General features: G+C 40.6%; 2 protein-coding genes across 4 annotated transcripts; both read left to right on the forward strand.

Moving 5' to 3' along the window:
* Nucleotides 1–508: 508 nt before the first annotated feature.
* On the forward strand, nt 509–19,495 carry LOC119740767 (sorbitol dehydrogenase-like). Of its 3 annotated transcripts, XM_038216178.1 has the most exons (10): nt 510–688; nt 1,577–1,610; nt 2,459–2,623; nt 3,406–3,565; nt 4,284–4,402; nt 4,588–4,653; nt 5,093–5,268; nt 5,455–5,579; nt 7,433–7,594; nt 18,457–19,495. In XM_038216178.1, exons 1-9 carry the CDS (start codon nt 632–634, stop codon nt 7,587–7,589), a joined length of 1,059 nt encoding a protein of 352 aa, XP_038072106.1. In that variant the 5' UTR covers nt 510–631; the 3' UTR covers nt 7,590–7,594; nt 18,457–19,495. The 3 variants fall into 3 exon arrangements, with proteins under 3 accessions (XP_038072108.1, XP_038072106.1, XP_038072107.1); XM_038216180.1 differs by lacking the exon at nt 18,457–19,495 and having other exon boundaries at nt 509–688; nt 7,413–7,758; XM_038216179.1 differs by lacking the exons at nt 7,433–7,594; nt 18,457–19,495 and adding an exon at nt 7,616–7,972.
* Nucleotides 10,791–19,035, forward strand: LOC119740766 (sorbitol dehydrogenase-like). Its single transcript, XM_038216177.1, has 9 exons — nt 10,791–11,198; nt 11,729–11,762; nt 12,349–12,513; nt 13,455–13,614; nt 14,107–14,225; nt 15,252–15,317; nt 16,651–16,826; nt 17,697–17,818; nt 18,295–19,035. Exons 1-9 carry the CDS (start codon nt 11,139–11,141, stop codon nt 18,449–18,451), a joined length of 1,059 nt encoding a protein of 352 aa, XP_038072105.1. The 5' UTR covers nt 10,791–11,138; the 3' UTR covers nt 18,452–19,035.
* Nucleotides 19,496–21,171: the final 1,676 nt, after the last annotated feature.

Raw genomic sequence — 21,171 nt, forward strand, 5'->3', positions numbered from 1 at the left:
GCAAGCCACTTTATCCCCACTTGCCTCCCTCCACCCAAGAGTATAAAAATGGGTACCGACATTAGTTGGGAGTACCCTGCGATGGCCTCCAATCCAGGGGGAATAGAAATATTCTCAGTTGTTTCATGCCACTGAAACCGAAGATAAACGCTGGCCTGATGGGCCAATATGGCTCGGGACAGACTTTACTTTTTACTTAATATTTGCAATGGGCACATATGCAGAAAATTCTTAATTTTATGAGGATAAATAGTGCCAAACAAACCAACTCGGCAGCTGAAAATTAAAAAGAAATGCCTAATTAATGCAACACTACCACATCTGCATGCGATTTTAAGTGTTCACAGTGTATTTCGAGTAATTCTGGGGAATTTGGCAGATTTTTTATAAATCTAACAGATTTTTGAAGGGCATAGCAGAATTTAGCCATGACATTACGGTCACCCTGCCTAGTGGGCGGGCCTAGTGTGCATGCAAAACGTATAGTCGCCACCAACGTTGGAACTCGTCTCATTCACTACACGAATCACCGGGGGCAGCGGTCATGTCAAAAGTTCAACATTAACACACGCGGACAAACAACTTATCATTTTTACAAGAACGTCTTTAGTATAAGAAGAGATTATTGACAATGTTGGAAATGGAAAACCTAAGTGCGGTGATGAAAAAGAAAGGAGAGCTTGTTCTGGTAAATATGTGCGTTTGGTGATAATCTACCTAGGCCTATGCTTTGACTTGAGTGTAACTCGACTAGCCTAACTCTGTTTTTTAAATCACAAATTTATTACAATTTTTTTCACAAGCATTTATCATTTTTTGAGTTTTGTGGATGATGGGTATTATAGGAACCTGTAAACTCCTTTGTGATGGGTGTGAGGGTGCATGGGGAGATTTAGACACATGTTTAGACATATCAATATTTTGAAAGTTAAAAATCTTTTTAAAAATCTGATTTAAACAAAACAAATCTGGTTTAAATCAAATAAATCCGATTTTTTTTTTGGGCAGCATTTATTAGGCTCAATTATGAGAAGTCTTCTTTACCAGTTCAGATACAGTTTATACCAGATACATTTATCTCATGTCATCATCATTGAAAAAAATGTAATAACAATTCTCATCATATACACTGCAACTTGTTCAAATGAAATTTTCTATAGGAATATGGGCTATAATTATAAAGAAGTGACATTAACGTGTAGGAAAAAGGACAAGCAATTGCTTTTTGTACCCCTACCTTTAGCTTAGTTGCAGAAGTCTTTTTCGAATGATACAAAAAAACCTTTTGAATCTAACTTGACTAAATCTGCAGAAGGGCCTGTAACTACACAATATCCCAAAAGTTAACTTCATTTTTTACAAGCTTTTCTATTCTTAAGATCTAATTCAAGTTTATCAGAAAATCCATTTTCTTCAATCTGGGGGCATTGTAAAATCATGAAATTGACCAATCGCATCACAATAACAATTTGTCACATAACTGTGTGATCTGTTTGGTCTAGTTAAGATTTAAAGACAGGAAATTAGAATGTGTCAAATTTTCACTTCCAGCTTTTTCTTCCATTTTGTCAAACAGGAGAATACACCGATCCCCTTGCCAGGCACGGAAGGTAGGTCATTCATATACTTCCTTTACAAATACCAAGGGCAGAAACTGGAGCTGGAGGGGTGGCTAACCATTCCCCTACTGGTACTTCCCGAGTACCGGTACTCGTACTTCCGAGTACGAGTACTTCTTTTTCCGAATATGGCCATACGCCAAAAGGTTCATTGTGCGTAATTGGCCCAGGCCCAGTCAGACCGATATACATAATACAGACCCACTCACGGCTAGTTGTTTAAATGTGTTTGTCCGGACGTGCACAGAGGAAAATCAGAAAACTTTGATTTCTCCGCAAGCCAATCAACCATTTCAAACTGAAAGTATCGATAAATTTAATCCGTGGTAAATCAAACCATAGCCTACCATTTTTTTCCCCCGGTTACTCCTATTTGAGTACGAGTACTTTGATGATCGAATACAGTTTGGACATGTCGAGTACGAGTACTTTGCTTTCCGAGTACGAGTACCGTCATTTCAAGTACGAGTACTTTGACATTCAAGTACTAGTACAAGTCCTCTAAAAAAAAAGTACTCGAGTAGTACTCAAGTTCGAGTGCCACAACACTGATATTCTACTTTTAAATTCCCTTTCTAACAATTATCATTTCGTGAAAAATGTATTTTGTGGGCCAATTGGTCAAGAACAATTTTGTTCAAGGATATCAATAAATGAGAGACAATACGCACTTTGAATCATTTTTATTTTGCCATCTATGCAGGTGCAACTGCAATTTTTTTTTTTTTTACTTTAGATTTTTATTTTTGGCGGAGCGACCGACCGTTCTTCATTGGCAACAAAATCTGAGAGCCGTCCATAGAAATATAAAAGGGACGCACTCTTATTTTTATCCCTAGAGGTTCAAATCAGAGTATCGGCGGTTGGTATCTGTGGCTCGGATAACCACTACCTTGAGCACGGAGGAATCGGTCCTTTCAGGGTCACGTCACCGGTCATTCTCGGCCATGAACCTGCCGGTGTGGTGTGCGCGTTGGGAGAGGGGGTTACGAGCCTTCAAGTAGGTAAATTCCAGATTTTAAGTTTGGTTTACTTCACGCGAACAACACGGGATTGTATCAAGATTTTTTAAGAACTCATTTTCTGGCGAGAACCATCTCAAATCCTTCAAGCTTGTAACAATGGCCTTATGTTGAACTCGCCCAATAGTACAGTAAATATTAGGCAGTTGTCTACTCACCATTTTGTTTTTATTTATTTATATATTTTATTTATTTCTGGTAATGAAACCAAGGATTCCTCAAAAGTACCCTAAGCACTGTAGCTCGAAAGCCTGAAGAAACCTGTAGAGAGAAGACAATGAGAAGAAATTACAGTTTTAGAGGTGGGAGGAAACGCCCAGAGGAATATTCTGAGGAGAACCCACAGAATCAGGCAGGGACTGAAAACCCAATCCACATATTGGCCCATGCGGGATTCGAACCCGGGTCACAGCGGTGGAAGGCGAGGAAAGTACCGCTACGCCAACCTGACTCCCCAAAGATTAATTAAACAAAGATTAATTAAACAAATAGAAAAGACCGAAAAGAAAACAAAAAGGAAGGCACAAAAGTGCCACCCTACTGACACTGCTTTCAAGTGAGGTCCACACTTCAAAAAAATCGGAGTACATGTGCCCCCCCCCCCACCCCCCCCCCCCCCCCGTCTTTCACCCTATGCCCATCTAAAACCCTTTTTGTTCTCCGTGAGCATGTAACTTGTTGGAGCAAATCCCCACACTCTGTGTTACATAATACGAAAAACATAAATTTCCATGTTGGATGTTTTCAACTTATTTTCTTGACAGGGGACCGCGTAGCCATTGAGCCCGGCGTACCTTGCAGGATGTGTTCATACTGTAAGGAGGGGCGCTACAATCTCTGTCCCGATATCGTCTTCTGCGCCAACAAACCAACCCGTGGCTTTATGCGCCGGTTCAGCTGTCACAATGCGGACTTCTGTCACAAGTAATGTTAAACCTAGAAATTATTTCATAATTTTTATTCAGAAAATCAGTTAATACGATTCATATTTGCAGGGATGTGATTGGTATGTGACAAATTTGTGAACTCATTGAATGTTTTGTATATAGTAAGATTACATATTGAAAATGTGTTAAACCATCAATGTTAAGGGACAATCCCAGCGTTATGTTTGTGACACAACTTTTAAGAGCTAAGTGAATGAACCTGAAAATGTATTTTTCACATGTTATACGTCCATCATCTAGTAATATATGGTCAAGGAGATTACAGACTAGGAGTTTTGGATCACTTCTCTGCATCATTCTATAGGGAACACTTGGGTTTAATGAAAAGATCTCATGACAGTGTGCTTCAAAGGACTGGGACCAAGAAAAGTTTGCTTGGACTGAAAAACTCCTGGCCTCTCTCCTACTTATGTCAATAAGCAAGAAGTCCAGATGAGTGCTGGAAGAAAGTTGTTCATATGCAGGAACTTATTGAAGGCTCCGGAAGATATTAAGACCAGGTTGTGTAAAATCTAAGTGGATCGACAGGAGTAAGACTTTGGTGTGGCAACCAAAATAACAGAAATAACATGCCATCAGGGAAATTAGGAACTGTCAGACATGACAGAGACATCCCAATCACTAAAACCATCAATAAATTGAAGGCATGAAATAATAAGACAAGGTGAAAAATGCCAGTTGTTGTTGTCTTGCAGGCTTCCTGATCATGTTTCTCTAGAAGAGGGTGCTATTTTGGAACCTCTTTCCGTCGCCATCCATGCTTGTCGCCGGGCCGAGATATGTCTTGGAAGTCGTGTTCTTATCATGGGGGCAGGTATTTTCTTCTTTTTTATTCCTCGGGAAGTAAAATCATTAATAATTTGGTTTTCAATTCAGGGTGTTGATGTATTAATTCATTGTCGATAAAATAATATAATAATCTGTATTTAAGTAAATTTAGAACAAAACACTGAGCCAACTCCAACTTATAAAAACACTTTCTTTTTCCGATTTCCACAGGTGCCATCGGTTTGTTGTCCATGTTGACTGCCAAGGCCATGGGAGCAACACGCCTTATTGTCACTGGTAAGAAGTTTTTTATTGGTAAAAAGACAAAAAATGGCATTTAATGTCAGTATACCCATGCAGCTTCCAGCAAAAGTGACAAGGTTAGTAAAAGTAAAGTCTGTCACGAGCCAATGTGGCCCATCAGGCTGGTGTATATCTCTGGTTGGTCAGTAGCATGAAACGACTGAGAATATTTCTACTCCCCCTGGACGGGATGCCAGTCCATCGCAGGTTACTCCCCAGCTAATGCCGGTACCCAATTGTGCTCCTGGGTGCAGAGAGGCAAGTTGGGATAAAGTGGCTTGCCCAAGGACACAACATATGACCAGAAGTTGGATTTGAACCCCTGACCCACTGATCATGAGTCACAAACCCTAACCACTAGGCAATACTCCCCCACTGACAAGGTTAGGGTTACAGTTAATTTTTTTTCTTCAAATTGTTGTTTTAAATGAAGATGTGGTCCAAGATCGGCTGGACTTTGCCAAGAAGCTGGGAGCCCATCATGCATTGCGGGTGGACACTCGGGACGCTGAGGAGATGGCACGTAGAGTGGAGGCGGCATTGGGATGCAAGCCGGAGATCAGCATTGAGTGCAGCGGAGCAGAACCCAGCATTCAGACAGGAACCTATGTAAGTCTATGTGTCCAAAATGGGCATTGTTGTCTTTTGGCTACGGCTAAATGCACCATAGCCACCAGTGGCAAAAAAACCCCAAGAAGCCCTAGATTAACCATTTTGGGCCTCATCTTGCCTGTCGTCAACCCTCTCTGTTGCTTGAATATAAATTAGCAATAGCTCTTATTTTTGTCTTGGTAGGCTACCAGGTCAGGTGGTGTCTTGGTCCTGGTAGGCAATGGATCAACTCCCACCGTCAACTTGCCGCTTGTCAATGCAGCAGTGAGGGAGGTCGACATTCGTTGTTGCTTCAGATATGTAAATTGGTAAGCATCGTATGAAGTAGGCAGTGATGTAATATAGCTTAGGGGTCCTGGGGTTGCCGGTGGTTGGTGGTGGCCCCTTGTCCTTGCTGGAAGCCAGTGCCTCCCCCATATTATAACCCCCCGGCCACTTTCATTAGAGACACACTCTCGGAAAAAATGGTTCGGATAACATTGTTAACTTATTTCTTATGATGGGACTGCAGTTTGGCCGAAGTCAATTGAGCGTGATCGGCTGACTGATAAGGTTTACGTACAAAACCCCAAGACAACGGGGTTTTTGTATAGAAAGCTGCTGGACCACATTTTGCGAGAGTGTGTCGGTAATGGGCCTGCCGGTAATGCTGAGCCTGCATACTGCCAAAGTTACCAGTGGCATCCCTACATGATTTTCTCGTGCAAATAGGACCCATTTTGGACCCTTATTTTATCAAATCTGCTCTTAGATAAAAGCCCAAAAGCTAGGGAGATGATCCTCGGCTATATTCGCACGATTCCACCGATTTTTAAACTAGACGGTCTCGTTTTTTGCAAAAAATTGTGGGGGCACTTTTTATGCAAATTAACGACGCGGACGCGTAGAAATTTTGAAACCCTAATCAAATTTATTGCGCCCGCTGTTGGTCTTATTGCGCCATTCTGATATATCTTCTGTTTAGCCCACCCCCCCCTCCACAGCCACCCCCCCCCCACCACACCGAAAAATAATGGTAATTAAATACTGTTAAAAATGTGCTCGTTTATTCAGAAATTCATGAAGCATATTCAAACTGATTGGATGTTGCCAAAGTGTCTTTCCCATTTGCAAAAGTTCTTTTTAAAAGCCTGGGCCTGCCGGTAATGCTGAGCCTGCATACTGCCAAAGTTACCAGTGGCATCCCTACATGATTTTCTCGTGCAAATAGGACCCATTTTGGACCCTAATTTTATCAAATCTGCTCTTAGATAATAGCCCAAAAGCTAGGGAGATGATCCTCGGCTATATTCGCACGATTCCACCGATTTTTAAACTAGACGGTCTCGTTTTTTGCAAAAAATTGTGGGGGCACTTTTTATGCAAATTAACGACGCGGACGCGTAGAAATTTTGAAACCCTAATCAAATTTATTGCGCCCGCTGTTGGTCTTATTGCGCCATTCTGATATATCTTCTGTTTAGCCCCCCCCCCACAGCCACCCCCCCCCCCCACCACACCGAAAAATAATGGTAATTAAATACTGTTAAAAATGTGCTCGTTTATTCAGAAATTCATGAAGCATATTCAAACTGATTGGATGTTTCCAAAGTGTCTTTCCCATTTGCAAAAGTTCTTTTTAAAAGCCCATCAACCATTAGAGACACACTCTCAGAAAAAATGGTTCGGATAACATTGTTAACTTATTTCTTATGATGGGACTGCGGTTTGGCCGAAGTCAATTGAGCGTGATCGGCTGACTGATAAGGTTTACGTACAAAACCCCAAGACAACGAGGTTTTTGTATAGAAAGCTGCTGGACCACATTTTGCGAGAGTGTGTCGGTAATGTTTTGGTCCTGGGAGTACCATTGGGTGATGGTGGCGCCTAGCCCCACTAGTGTGGCCACGATATTGGTGCGCTGTATCTCTGGCCACAAGCTGGGTTCTCGCCCACTACTGAGGAGTTTTTCAAAAAATTACGCAAAGTTTCTTACATATGGTTGTATTCTATGATGTCTCAGTTGTTCACTTCTGGGATGCTTAGGTGTAATAATATCCACACTCAAATCGTAAAATAAACTGGCACCATCCTATTCAAAAGTTTAAATTTATAAAATAGATTCAGGGAACACGATCGAAAATGACTTCCTTGAAATTTAGGTCCCATGTTCTCTGCACAGCTACCCTCTTGCCCTGGAGATGGTTGCATTGGGCAAGGTGGATGCCAAGCCACTGATAACTCATCACTTCCCCCTGGAGAAGACACTGGATGCATTTGAGACGTCCAGGACCGGGGCAGGAGGAGCCATCAAGGTCATGATCCACTGCGATCAGTAAGACAGATGGAGGAATCACTTTTGTAGCTACCCTCTTGCCCTGGAGATGATTGCGTCGGGCAAGGTGGATGCCAAGCCACTGATAACTCATCACTTCCCCCTGGAGAAGACACTGGAGGCATTTGAGACGTCTAGGACCGGAGCAAGGTCATGATCCACTGCGATGATCAGGGCCGAACTTCATGTAGCTACTGAGCAGGCAGTATTGCTCAGAAAAAGCAATAAGTTCTGCTGAATGATACTTGAAGTTGCCTCAATAACTGGGTCTCAAGTTTTTAATATTCAATCAAAGGATAAAAAGTCTTGCAAAATCTTTTCTTTAAAGATGCATTCCTGTGCATTTTTTTATATGAACTTTTAATGTTTTAAAACTTTATACCTATGTTTTCAAATAATACATAATAAGGAAATAATTTATTTTTAATCATGGTTTTAAAACAATATTAGAAGCTTTTAAATAGATTCAATTTAGCAAGTATGATACTAAAATTTGCCGCAATAAGTTCGGTCTCAGGCTTAAATATTCAAGCAAATTGTACAAAATTTTATAGAATGTTTTCTTTAAAGATGTACTCCCCATACTTTTTGCCAATTTCATCCCGAAAAATGGAATCCTTTTCTAAATCGCTATTTTTCTAGCAATACAAAAGTTATTCAGTTTTGATTGAGACATCGACCGTAAAAACTCAGCCTATGTTTAGTTATTGAATTGTCACTTTACAAATCGGAATTGCTGGCTGCAAGACAATAATTCCATTCTTGCTGGGTAGGCTGGTTCCCACTCCACAATCAGTATCGATAATGTACGGATATGTTTGGGCCCAAAACAAAAACCTTATTTTTTCAGAGGGTTGCAGGCGTCCAAAGGAAAAAAAAAAAAGGTTTTGGGTTTGGAATAGAACATACAATTGTAAATTTACTAACAGAAAATAATCGAAGTTGTTTAACAACATGGAGAACGCAATTCTAAAATCTATTCTTTTAAAATTGTTTTGCTTTAAGTGACATTTGAATATGTTGAGTCATTTATTTTTCTTATTGTTCGTACAAACCCTAAACCCAATGGCAGGTTCAGGGAATTTTGCAGTATTAGAGGGAGACACACTTTTGTCCTCTCAACAAATGTGATGTGATTTGAATTGCCTTTTTCATTTTTGTTTTTTTCAAATGATACTGAGCTATAATTTCTGTGGTAGAGTTTCCTTGTCTTGCTTACTCAAAACTATTAGTCACTATATTTCAAGTAGGTTTTATGCGTTAATGTGATTAGAAACTATGAAGATATTCATATAGTAAAATTCAGGAATAACTTTTCTGGAATGTTTCACCCTCTCCATATAAAACAGGTCTTTTGTGTTGTAGAATAACAACATTGTAAAGTAGTTCTCATACAGTATTGTTTCATTTTTACATTTATTTTGTAAATTTAAATGCAGTCGGATCAATAAATTGCAGCCTTTCCATTTTTCTATCGGAAAATGTACTTGCACCACAAATTAACTTTAACTTTTTGAACAAGTACTAGACATGTACATTTTTGATACTTCATGCCTATGTTTTTATATTAATTACTATCAATAATTAGCATGTAATAGTACATTGTTTGGTATTCAAACAAGTACTCATTGAGAAACTAAAATTATACTCTTCAACTCACTCGTATACGATCAGTGATACTGTATGGTTGTGAAACGTGGAAGATCAATAAAAGTGACGATAAGAGGCTGGACACATTTCAATTCAAATGTCTCAGAAGAATCTTGAAAATCAGTAATTGGCCTTATTATGTCGTGTCAAACGAAGAAAATACCCAATAGAACCAAATTAAAGAGAATCAGTGATGATCGAAGTATAGGCTAGAGATGGACGTGGATTGCATGGTCACGTTCTAAGAATGGAAAATATCTGCCTTGATCTAGGACAGACAACAATGACATGGGTTAGGACAGGAGGAAAGTAGGATGCCCAAGAACAACATGGAGACATGCAGGGAAAGAAAGGAAATAGCTTGGATGGAAGTCTTGGAATGAAGCCAAACCTGTGGTCAAAATCAGAGCAAACTGGAGAGAGTGCACTGCAGCCTCATGCATGTTTGGACGGAATCAGAAATTTCAAAACAAAAAAATGCATTCTTTTGAGTGTATGTATTAATTATCTTCCCTCATATACTGCTGACGTCTCTGTTTATTATCTTTCTTTCCTTATTACAACCTCATCAATCAACTTCACTCTTGTACTTGCGACTACTTTAGTCATCTTGCTTCTTCTACTTGTGACTTCTTTGTTCATCTTTCGTCTTTCTTTTTTGTTTATGCTTTCACCATCAGCTTCCCCATTATTGCACTCACAACATCTCAATTCCTCTTAAGACTTCTTAAGTTGTCTCTCCTCTAACACTTACAACATCTTGAGTCTTCCCTTTTCTTTGGTTGGCTTTCTCTTCTTAAGTTTTCAACATTTCTTCCCTTTTCAACCGACAGGTTCTCCAGATGTAGTCCCATCTGTGCTTAAGACTTCTCCAGTCCTATCTCCCCTCTTGTACTTTCGAGTTATTCAGTCTTGTCTCTTGTGTTTCAGTGACAGATCTACAAAAAAAAATTAAGAAAATCGTGCAGCAAAAAGGAACACTTGACTGCCCGACAGCTAAACCCAGCTTGCGTCCTTGCCCTCTTTTCCTTCTCTACTAACAACTTTTGTAGTCTTCACTTTTGTATTTACGACTTCTCCAATCAACTTCTTTTTTAAGACTTCTTTTTGTCGTGATGACTTCAAAATTTGTCTTTTCTCTTCTACCAATGACATCAAGAGTTGTCGTCTCTCTTATACTTATGGCTTCTTCATTCATCTTCCCACTTCTTGTATGACTTCTGTTGTTGTCTTTTTTTCAGTACTTAAGACTTATTTAGTTATAGTCCCTCTTGTATGTGTGACTCTTCAGTTATCATTCTTCTCTTTGCTTAAGACTTTCGAAATGTTTTTTCCCTCTCTACAAAAGACTTCTCCAGTCATCAACCCTTCTGTACTTCTGTTGTCCAGTCGTTTTCCTTCTGGTACCTTTGAATTCCCCACTTGTCTTCCTTTACTTATATCTTCTTAAGTTGCTAGACACATTAATAATAATTGTCACATTTTAATTCTTTAATTTAATTTATTCTGAGGATACAATTTTGTTACACAAGGCTCTCCATCGTTTCAAGTCCTGTACTATATGAAGGCACTGATATATAAAGACTGAGATCAGTGTCTGAAGGTCATCAGCAGCAAATATTGTGTGATTCAGGCCCAAAAAGTCCCAAATCTACATGTACTATGTATGGACTCCTGATTTCATTGGCATACTGATAAAAGGTTGAATGAGTGCCTGTTGGATTGAGATTTTATGTAAAGACCAATTACATAATGTGATATCAGATTAGTGCAGTGGCATGACTGGTGCAAAGCACTAGAGATACTGCATAAAATAGGGCCTAGTGGATCTTTCAAATGTACATTAAAACGGTGGTACATACATGTGGAAGGCACTGGTAACTGGTTCTACGTGTAGGTAACAATGTCTGGGACTGCAAGAAATTTAACAGCTGTGCTGAAGAAAAAAGGAGAACTTGTGTTGGTGAGATTATGGATCTTTTTGAATAATCTGAAGGTTCAGCAGCGTACCCAGCTTTTGATGTCGGGGGCAAAATCTGAAGTGTTAGTCACCGGCTTTTTCAGCATATGATGTCGGGGGATCAAAAGCCTTTAAAAAGTGTAATGTGTTTTTTTACTTGGTTTCTTTATTTATCATCCGTCTCAGACGTACTCTATATGGAAATATTTACCAAAAAAATGAGAATAACATAAAAAAATATGCCATAGGGGAAAGTTACCCTCTCTGCCCCCCACCCGAAAGATGTAGTTCATATAAATATTGATGTTGTGTGGACAAATAATGACAATCAACATCACACATTTTTGCAATGGCCTTGTAAGTATAGTTGTCATGCTCTACCTACGTAAAACGGAGACAATATTGTAAAAGTTAGTGTTATAATTTTTTAGCAACTTTTTAACAGGTTGACAAGAGATGTGATCAATGAATAGGGAAAGTACGGTCTTTTAGAAATACTAAAAAAACATAATATTGTTTTCTTATCAATCAAGGAGGACACACCTATTCCCAAACCAGGCCTTAATGGTAAGTTTTCAATTTCTTAAAAAAAAATGCAGAAACAAATCACAATAGACCAAAGACGTAATGACGTCCGATTTGTGAAGTGCACCTGTGAGAGCGAAAGTGCACCTGTAAACAAAGTGTGACGTCATTATGTTTTAATTATTGCTACTCCGATGCTTGAAAAATCCAATTTAATGTAAACCAAACCCTTGCAGATGAATTTTTGTGGTATTTAAAATGACACTCCATTATTATGTGGCATTTTCACGTTCACTTTCACCAATTGAAAATCCTTGAAAATCTGGGTACAGCATTTCTCAGCCAAGACTTACCATGGGGCTTCACCTCTATGTACCAACACCCCTATGTTCCGACTGCACATATTTCTATTCCTAACCCTAACCCTAAACCTTACCCTTACCCTAACCTTAACCCTAACCGGGGGAGTAACACAATATTATGTGCGGGTTGTCGGAACATAGGGGTGACGGAACATAGAGCAATCACCTTACCATGGTACCTTTAAATCTGAGCTTGCATTGATACTTCCAACAACAAAAATTTCCAGTGCAATATAATTCTCAAATTCCCAACTGATCTTTCTCAGAGGTCCAGCTACGAGTGCAGTCGGTCGGAATATGTGGTTCTGACGTCCACTACGTCGTCGACGGCAAGATCGGGCGTTTTGTGGTGAACTCGCCCATGATTCTTGGCCATGAGTCATCGGGGATCGTGTCGGCACTTGGCGAGGGCGTCACCAGCCTCAAAGTTGGTAAGCAAAAAGTTTATATACCTCATTTGTTGTTTAGGCTGGGTCTGAATTACTTGGCTACGGCTTGGAAATCCCACGCATGTCAATGGGAAGTGGATTCAGCCGCTACCATAGACGCATGTGTAATTGCAAGCCATTGTCGAGTAATTCGCAAGCCATTGTCGAGTAATTCACAAGCCATTGTAGAGTAATTCGCAAGCCATTGTAGAGTAATTTGCAAGCCATTCTCGAGTAATTCGCAAGCCATTGTAGAGTGATTCTCAAGCCATTGTAGAGTAATTCACAAGCCATTGTCGAGTAATTCACAAGCCATTGTCGAGTAATTCGCAAGCCATTGTCGAGTAATTCACAAGCCATTGTCGAGTAATTCGCAAGCCATTGTCGAGTAATTCGCAAGCCATTGTCGAGTAATTCGCAAGCCATTGTCGGGTAATTCGAACTTGACATTCAAAGACAATTTGTTTGATGATTGTACTTTGTAGCCCCTAGGCCTGTTCATCATTTTCTTGTGAAAATGCTAGATTTATGATATGAGGCAGATTGTTTGAACCCTTGAGCAAGTTTGATTAACTAAATGATAGCGTAATTAATTGCCTTAATTAAACCGAGTTAAAACATTGCCCTGGGGAAACAAACCACTATATTTGCCATCTCTATATCAGCTCACTGTAGGGGCCTCACAAAGAATCAAGGATCATCATTGGACAACAGTTACAAATCCAGTTTTGGGGTCTCGAAGTAGTAAACTTAGAATTTTTTCTTTAAAAATGGCAATTTTATTTTCATCATTAAACAATTCGCATTTGTAAATTAAAATTCGATGTTTAAAAAAAAATTTATGATCAGCAATTAATGATGACATATGTTTTCCTAAAATCAAACAATGCCGTAAGTTTTACATTTGAAAATTTCGAAATTGACGGTTTTCCCTTTATTTGTAGGTGACCGCGTAGCCATTGAACCCGGCGTACCTTGCAGGATGTGCTCATACTGTAAGGAGGGTCGCTACAATCTCTGTCCCGATATCGTCTTCTGTGCAACGCCTCCTGTTGATGGTTCCTTGCGACGCTTCTATTGTCATGCTGCTGACTTTTGCTACAAGTAATTGCTTTAGTTTAATTTGAAAAAAATTTGGTTTTTTTCCCTGTTCACGGCACAGGTAGTGACCATTTTAACACTTGATAAAGAAGTTGTGGTTATTTTACGTGAAAAAAGTACTTGTTTACAAGGCATAATGTTGTTTGGTAAACAAATGCTTGCCTAACTGCAATTGTGGCCGATCATGGGGTGACCGGATGGTCATGTACTAGCGGTACTTTCCTCGCCTTCCATCGCTGTGACCCAGGTTCGAGTCCCACCTGGGTCAATATGTGGATTGGGTTTTCAGTCCCTACCTGATTCCGTGGGTTTCCCCAGAATATCTTCTGTGCTTTTCCTCCCACCTCTAAAACTGTAATTTCTTCTCATTGTCTTCTCTCTAAGTTGGTGGTTGATGTGGTGTTTCCCCTGCTTTACCGACTTTAATATACAGATACAGAATATACAGATACTTTGACGTCATATGATCTAAACCTATTTCACTTTTATTTTCAGGTTACCAGGTCATGTGACCCTAGATGAGGGTGCTCTCTTAGAACCCCTCGCCGTGGGTGTGTACTCCTGTCGGAGAGGAGGAGTGCAACTTGGCAGTAACGTTCTGGTTCTCGGATCAGGTCAGTATTTAAGGAACGGTGTTGTGGATCTTATTATTAACCCTAACTCGCTAGGCAGTTTCCTCTAGCGAGACCTGTCATGTCAGGAGGATTGACAAAGTGGTACTACCCTATGGGCTCCGTGCGCCGACGAAAGAGGGCGCCCTTTTACCTAGCAACGACGTCCCATGGGCGGGACATTTCGCTGGTTGATGCGCACCGTTCCTTGTGTGTGACGCATGTACACCAGGGGATTTGTACTATGTACACGCAGTGGCCGCGCTTCACGGCAAATGAATTGCAGTCAGGCAAGATGGCGTTGGTCGGTCACCCCCAACTGTACCTTCTTTGCCGGTGAGGGGGTACTTGTGAACGGAGCCGATGGGCTCTATGCACAAGTACCCCCTCAACGGTAAGAAATGGAGAGTAGGGTGAGACCACTGGGAGGGCCATTCGAACTCATTGCAGACGATGTGTGACACTCACGCAGAGACGCTATGGGTGTGTGCACATTCAGAACAAAAATAGTCGTTTGTGTATTTCATGCCATACGCACACAACGCAATACGCAAGCGGTGTGTCCCATCCACAGCAAGGGCGGATCCGGAGGGGGGGGGGCCATCCCCCCCTCCAAAAAAAAACTGAATCCCTTTTCTTTTCTTTTTTTAGTGACTTCGCAATAAAGGCAGGCAATGAGTACACAGCCATCTTTTCCTCAAAAAACATTGGTTAAAGTGGTCAGAAATGGCCTCAGATTGCACCACAGAGCATCTAGAACCCCAAAAATTGTCTTCTGGATCCGCCCTGATCCACAGGGCTCTCAAAAGTGGTAAAAAAAAATTCCCTCTCTGTACGCGCACAGAGCCCATACAGGATCGAAACCCCAAAGTTGATCAATCTTACCCTCCTGAAAAAAAAAAAATTAATCAAATATGAAAAAAAGGAAGGCAAATCATATGGCTTGAGTGTTGTGTGGCTTGAAAAGTTTTTTTCATTCAGCAGATCAGTCTATTTTCTAACGTTATCCCTGCAATTGTTGTGCCCTAGGTCCTATTGGCTTGATGTGTCTTCTGAGTGCTAAAGCGATGGGAGCAGCCAAAATCATTGTCACAGGTAAAAAGAAACACTAGCTTCTTCTTTTTTTCAGGGATGGTGCATTTTCCGTGGTGCCACTCGGGAATGACCCTAGGTTGTTAGTCCGAGTCCAAATTACTTAGCCATGGCTTGCAAATTTCCAACGATTTTGTTCAGCAAATTTACTTCATGTTTTTTTAAACACCCCTCTAGCTATGTTATGGTATGTGCCTCACGATTAGTCGTAAACAACTCCGTCTATGGAGATTGGCACGTGTGTGGTGCGTACTGCGTGATGTGGCGTAGACCGCAGCGGTGCCAGTGTAGTGTGAATTTAGGATTATGAAATACGCACTCATTGGTAGTATTAAGCATGCCTAAGTGAGGATTGGGAACGTTCAACCAATAAAAGGGTCAAAAGAAACTGCCGAGTCTAAACTTCGAGTCCAAATTTCATGTAACACCAGAAAAGTGTTTAAAATCAACCAGCCGGGGTTTTATCGACCAATAGTAATGGGTAAACTGTCTTAGGTATTATGAATACATATTCATTAATACCTAAGAAAGTTTACCCATTCCCATTGGTCGAGAGCCTGTCACGTGGCCAATCTTAAACGGATGATAAAGACATGGCTGGCTGGTCTTAAACACTTTTCCAGTGTCACATGAAATTTGGACTCCTATGAAATCCTGTGCCTTTTACCATTTTATTGGTTGAACATTCACAATCCTCAAGCAGGCATGTGCAATACTACCAGTGAGTCAGTGTTTCATAGTCCTAAATTTACGACGCACCCACCACAGCTGAATCTGCGCGTCATCACGCAGTACGCGCGACGCGCACACCAATCTCCATAACAGGAGTTGTTTTCCTCTTACTTGCAAGCTGAACACTCCATTATACAGCTAGAGGGGTGTTTCAAAAAACAAAGTAAAGTTGTTGAACGAAATCAGAGGAAACTTTTGACTTGTTTTGACTTTTGGACCTAGAAGTTTAGATTTTTCACCGAAAATGTATTTATGAATGGGAATAAATATGTGCTTGGTCGGCATTAAACACCACGTTTAAGACCGGTTGGAGTCTGGAATGCTGATAATTACCCTCGGCTTCGCCTCGGGTAATTATCAGCATTCCAGACTCCAAGCGGTCTTAAACATAATGTTTAACACCTCCCAAGCACACATTTATTCCCTTATTAAAGAAGGATTCAGCAACTGAGTCTCACAAAGTATGAAGAATTCAAACTGGGGTCACCTGAAATATTTAGCTCGGCTGGTAGAAAACTGAAACACAGGCTTTGTAGGATTTGATGCAGTGCCACAGTGATTCGATGCAATAGCAATTTTTTTTTTGGTGTGTGTCAAATTTAAGACCTGGACCAGGGTCGTCTAGACATGGCCAAGAAGCTGGGAGCCCATCATGCATTGCGGGTGGACACTCAGGACTCTGAGGAGATGGCACGTAGAGTGGAGGCGGCATTGGGATGTAAGCCGGAGATCAGCATTGAGTGCAGTGGAGCAGAAGCCAGCACTCAGACAGGAATCTATGTAAAACATTATTTTTTTTTGTTGGGGGAGGGTTAAATTTACTCACTGGGCAAAATTTGTGATACAAACCCCTCTCAGAGGGCGTAATAAAAGTCAGACAATGGCTTTTAATTCGGGTGATTCACAATGCAGTGCGCCACCAAGAGTTTGCCATGGAGAGTTAATTTTTCCCATTGCATTGTGGGAGATGGTCAACAAATTCGCAGCGCGGGACATTTGAAATTGTTGCTTTTTCCGGTCAGTAGTTTTGTAAGCGTATGATTCGAGTATATGTTTGCCCTTTTCTTTTCTTTTCATCACTATGGTGTTTTTTTGTAAGGCGGCAGAATGCTATGTCACAATCTATAACAAATTAGCTCAAGTTGTCTGCTGACACTCATTCAAATGGGCAAAGTTTTGTCGACCGTAAACTTGAAAACTGGACTCTTCATGGCAAACTCTTGGTGGCGCACTGCATTGTGAATCGCCCGAATTGACTCGGTGTAAACAATGTTCAGATCGTGTGCTTTCACCGACATTGGTTTTAGTGGAGTAGAGGGTAAAGTCATTTTCTGCGCTCATTCTGGTTTATTAATGCGGCTGTCCCCATTTCTGAAACCTTTGGCTGTGGCACCACTGTAGTCTCTGGCACCACTGAGAATAATGCTGGGAACTTTAAGCTCCATTCAAATAGAAAGGCTCGAAACTGTGGCTTGGAACTATCAGATTGTGATGTTCCTGTAACAGAAAAACAAGGACTCATGTTGAGTTTGAAAAACTATAGGCGGGCCTAAAATCAAGATACAGCTGGAGACTAAAGAAAGCTGCTGAAGACGTACCTTCCAAATATTTGTATCTCTTAATTGATCGCTTGATTTTTTTTTTTCGCAGGCCACCAAGTCAGGCGGAGTGTTGCTTCTTGTCGGTAGAGGGCGCTATCACCTACTTCTTCCTATAGTCAATGCTGCTGCGCGAGAAGTGGACATTCGGGGTGTGTTCAGATATGCAAATTGGTAAGCACTTTCTGTTTGGGCTTGTTTTCTCATGACGAAACAATTGTAATCGACCCAAAACAATTGTGAAAGGAATAGAGAAACTGCATAACTCAGAACTTTTAATGATGGGAATGCTGTCCAACATTTTGTGTTTGTGCTAATATAATCTTCTTCGGCAAACTGGTTCCCCTGCCGAACCATAGAAAAAGAGTGGGTGGAGTTCAAGGGTTTCACCCCCAGACCACCCCAAACCTCCACCCTTACCCCCACTGGGACACCTTTACCTGTTCCTGACACAAATTGGCTTTGAAGAAGCAAAGGTTGTACTTGCATGAGCATTTCGTAATCCTACCCTGAGGACATCATTTATTTCTATTTATACCCAACGGATACAATTAAGGAAGTTTGGAATGACCTTTCCAAAGGTTGTGCATTCAATTTAATTCAAATTGGTTTTTTTTTTTTTTTTTTTTTTAACATTCACACTTTTGTAGCTACCCTCTTGCCCTGGAGATGATTGCATCGGGCAAGGTGGATGCCAAGCCACTGATAACTCATCACTTCCCCCTGGAGAAGACCCTGGAGGCATTTGAGACGTCCAGGACTGGAGCAGGAGGGGCCATCAAGGTCATGATCCACTGCGATCAGTAAGACAGATGGAGGAATCCGAAGGCATCATCATTATCTGATCCTAGTTGATGCAAGATTAAGACCGCAAAAGGTCTGATAACATTAATCTTGGAGACAGCAAAATCCCCACAACAACAACAATCCCTACAAAACCAATTGAAAGTGATCAAATCTAATAAGGTCACGATACACTGCCATTAGTGAGATATACTGTTACCATGGCAACAGAATCTACTGTGACCAATTAAAATGTCACATTGGATGCACAAAATCACCATGGAAACAGTAAGATGCTTAGCCATCGACTGTGATAACGATCTAGTCAGGATACGATGCAATTAATGCGATTGTGAGGCACAGCAACCTGAGACCAAACAGCAATGGAAGTTGATGAGATCTATCAAACTAATGATACCTTGGACCTCGAAATCAGGTATCTCCATGACAACGGTGAACGGTGAAGCACGCTGTAATAATTAAACACTTTGGAATTAACTTCTCACCGCGGCAGGTCTGGTTGAATGTTTAACAGTTGATCAGAGTTGGAAATTAATTTGTATGTGAAATGTGATGACTAAAATAAAAAGAAGTGCTGTTATACAATTGCAAATTTGTACATTCTGTAATTAATTGCTTCAAAAAAAAAAATTATCAAGTAAGTGTTATTTATAAAAAAAAATCACATTAAAATAATCTGACCGTCCAGATTTTTGGTATTACAATTGCTTAGTGTTTTTGTCATTTTCAAGTTGCAGATATGCAGAATAACAAGTATCAATTTTTGTTCCTATATGCACTTGGATTGGTACATAAGAAACCAGATTGCCAGAGTGCATCTGGGTTTGATTTGCATTCATTAGGGGATGTTGAACAATAGAGGACAAAAGGGTCCACAATTCCTGAAGGTCCGCAATTGACATTCATGTACAAAACATAAGGGAGGTCTTCCTAAAAAGTTAACAGAAGAGGGACAATAGGGGTCCACGGTATACGGTGTTTATATACACACTTGTGTGATTTGGTTGATTTTTTTTTAAGCTGTACCAATAAAAGATTTCATATCTAGATATGCAAAAGTACATTTTCTACTTTGGTTCCGAGGCCACTACGTGTATCTTGAAACAGTTAAACTTTTTTGTTGAGTTTAATTAGCAAATTGCTGGCTTTGTGGCCCATTTCTACGACTAAGCTTGAATGAAATTGAAACCAAAAAGAGTATTTATCAATTTGTACTTTATTTTCTTTCAAAAGTGGGGTTAGCTTCAGCACAACATCTTCTAGGGCCTAGGGGTATCATCTTCTAGGGCCAGGGGGTAAAGATATATACAGGGTGGATAAAAAAAAATGAAACTGAGATATTATTGCTAATTGGAACAGAAGTAGGGCACATGTGTGAAACAAAGGGAGATATCCTCTGTTAGGGTTGAATCTCCTCTTTAAAATGACACCCTGATCATGTCCTTACATTCACGGTTGACTGAGCTGTGACCAATTTTATGAAAGGGTCTATTTAGAGACTTGCGCCACTTTCCATGGTGAAATGTCTTTTTTCCCTACCTGCCTTGATTGGCAACCATAGCCTTTTACTCTGTTACAATTGACACAACAAAAACCACAAACTTGAATATTTGTTTAAAAAAAGGCTCTATTTTGCAATGGAGCAAAGGTGTCCAAAATCGTGATGAGCTTCTTGAACTGCTGATTAATACTATTGGGATAACCATCTTTTGATGTAATTTTCTCCCCAAAGTCATCGTTTAAATCCCCCCCCCCCCCGAAACAAAAAATTGAACAGAAAATGAAAGATGAAATAAGCTTTAATTTGACAGGTGTCCCCAAACACCTTGGAGTGTTGTATTTCATTTTTGGAAGTACGCGTAATTAACATCGAGGTCTAAAAGGGAGTCGATTTGCAGGCCTTCGCACAGCCAGCCAGGAGGGCACAACCAGGTTTTGCTGCCAACAGGTGGCGCGCTATTTGTAGACTAATTTTCCGGGTACACTAGTCATATCACATCGCATGACATGTACGGTTTATGTACAAATTTAAGAATCCACGAGATGGGACAACCCCGTTGTTACACACGCTAGATAGACCGGCAGAACTCTCAAAACGGAACTAGCAGACAAGGAAATGGATTCTGTAAAGTGTTAGCTGTGTGTTTACAATATTCATCGAGTTTTTATGCAGCAGATCTGGAACCGACACAGACATATTCAGTCATATGTGGCAGACGCGACAGGCGGAAGAAAAGTTGTGTTGGTGCTCAATGAGCTTGAGTCGAGGCCGGCCGGAAGGACGTACAGCCCCGTCAGACCGTCGTGAAAGTTGGCACAGGAATCTTGGACCACCGCGGACTTTCGAACATTTACAACCACACGATTTTGATACTTGTCGGAGTGTGTGACATCTCACCAACACCTTGCATGTTTTCGAGGTGATACGGTGGGGGTTATATAGGCTTGGTTTTATGCCGTGGAAGAAGTGGAATACGCGGGTCGAACGTGGAGACAACGTGTCAAGAGTAAGTAGACAGACTTGAAATGCCGTCATTTTTGTTTTCTTAAAAAAAAATACAATGTATGTGGAAAGAGTTCCATACTGGGCCACCACTCATTTGCCCTAACATGACCTGTAAAGAACCAAAAGTTGTAAATCTGATGAAGAAACACTATAAAAAGGAGTGCAAATTTTGTTTAAAAACTTAACTTTTTCTGTCATAGCCCATAGACTTAGTGCA

The sequence above is a fragment of the Patiria miniata genome, unplaced genomic scaffold, assembly GCF_015706575.1.
Source record: "Patiria miniata isolate m_02_andy unplaced genomic scaffold, ASM1570657v1 HiC_scaffold_5, whole genome shotgun sequence".
Taxonomy (NCBI): Eukaryota; Metazoa; Echinodermata; class Asteroidea; order Valvatida; family Asterinidae; genus Patiria; species Patiria miniata.

What these genes read in the sequence shown, in the direction of transcription:
- LOC119740767 (XM_038216178.1), top strand. Translation starts at nt 632, where the DNA reads ATGTTGGAAATGGAAAACCTAAGTGCGGTGATGAAAAAGAAAGGAGAG. An exon ending in AACACGCCTTATTGTCACTG is followed by an intron (nt 4,654 to 5,092) that starts GTAAGAAGTTTT and finishes TTTTAAATGAAG; the next exon opens with ATGTGGTCCAAGATCGGCTG. An exon ending in GCATTCAGACAGGAACCTAT is followed by an intron (nt 5,269 to 5,454) that starts GTAAGTCTATGT and finishes TTGTCTTGGTAG; the next exon opens with GCTACCAGGTCAGGTGGTGT.
- LOC119740766 (XM_038216177.1), top strand. Translation starts at nt 11,139, where the DNA reads ATGTCTGGGACTGCAAGAAATTTAACAGCTGTGCTGAAGAAAAAAGGA. An exon ending in TCCCAAACCAGGCCTTAATG is followed by an intron (nt 11,763 to 12,348) that starts GTAAGTTTTCAA and finishes GATCTTTCTCAG; the next exon opens with AGGTCCAGCTACGAGTGCAG. An exon ending in AGCCAAAATCATTGTCACAG is followed by an intron (nt 15,318 to 16,650) that starts GTAAAAAGAAAC and finishes GTCAAATTTAAG; the next exon opens with ACCTGGACCAGGGTCGTCTA.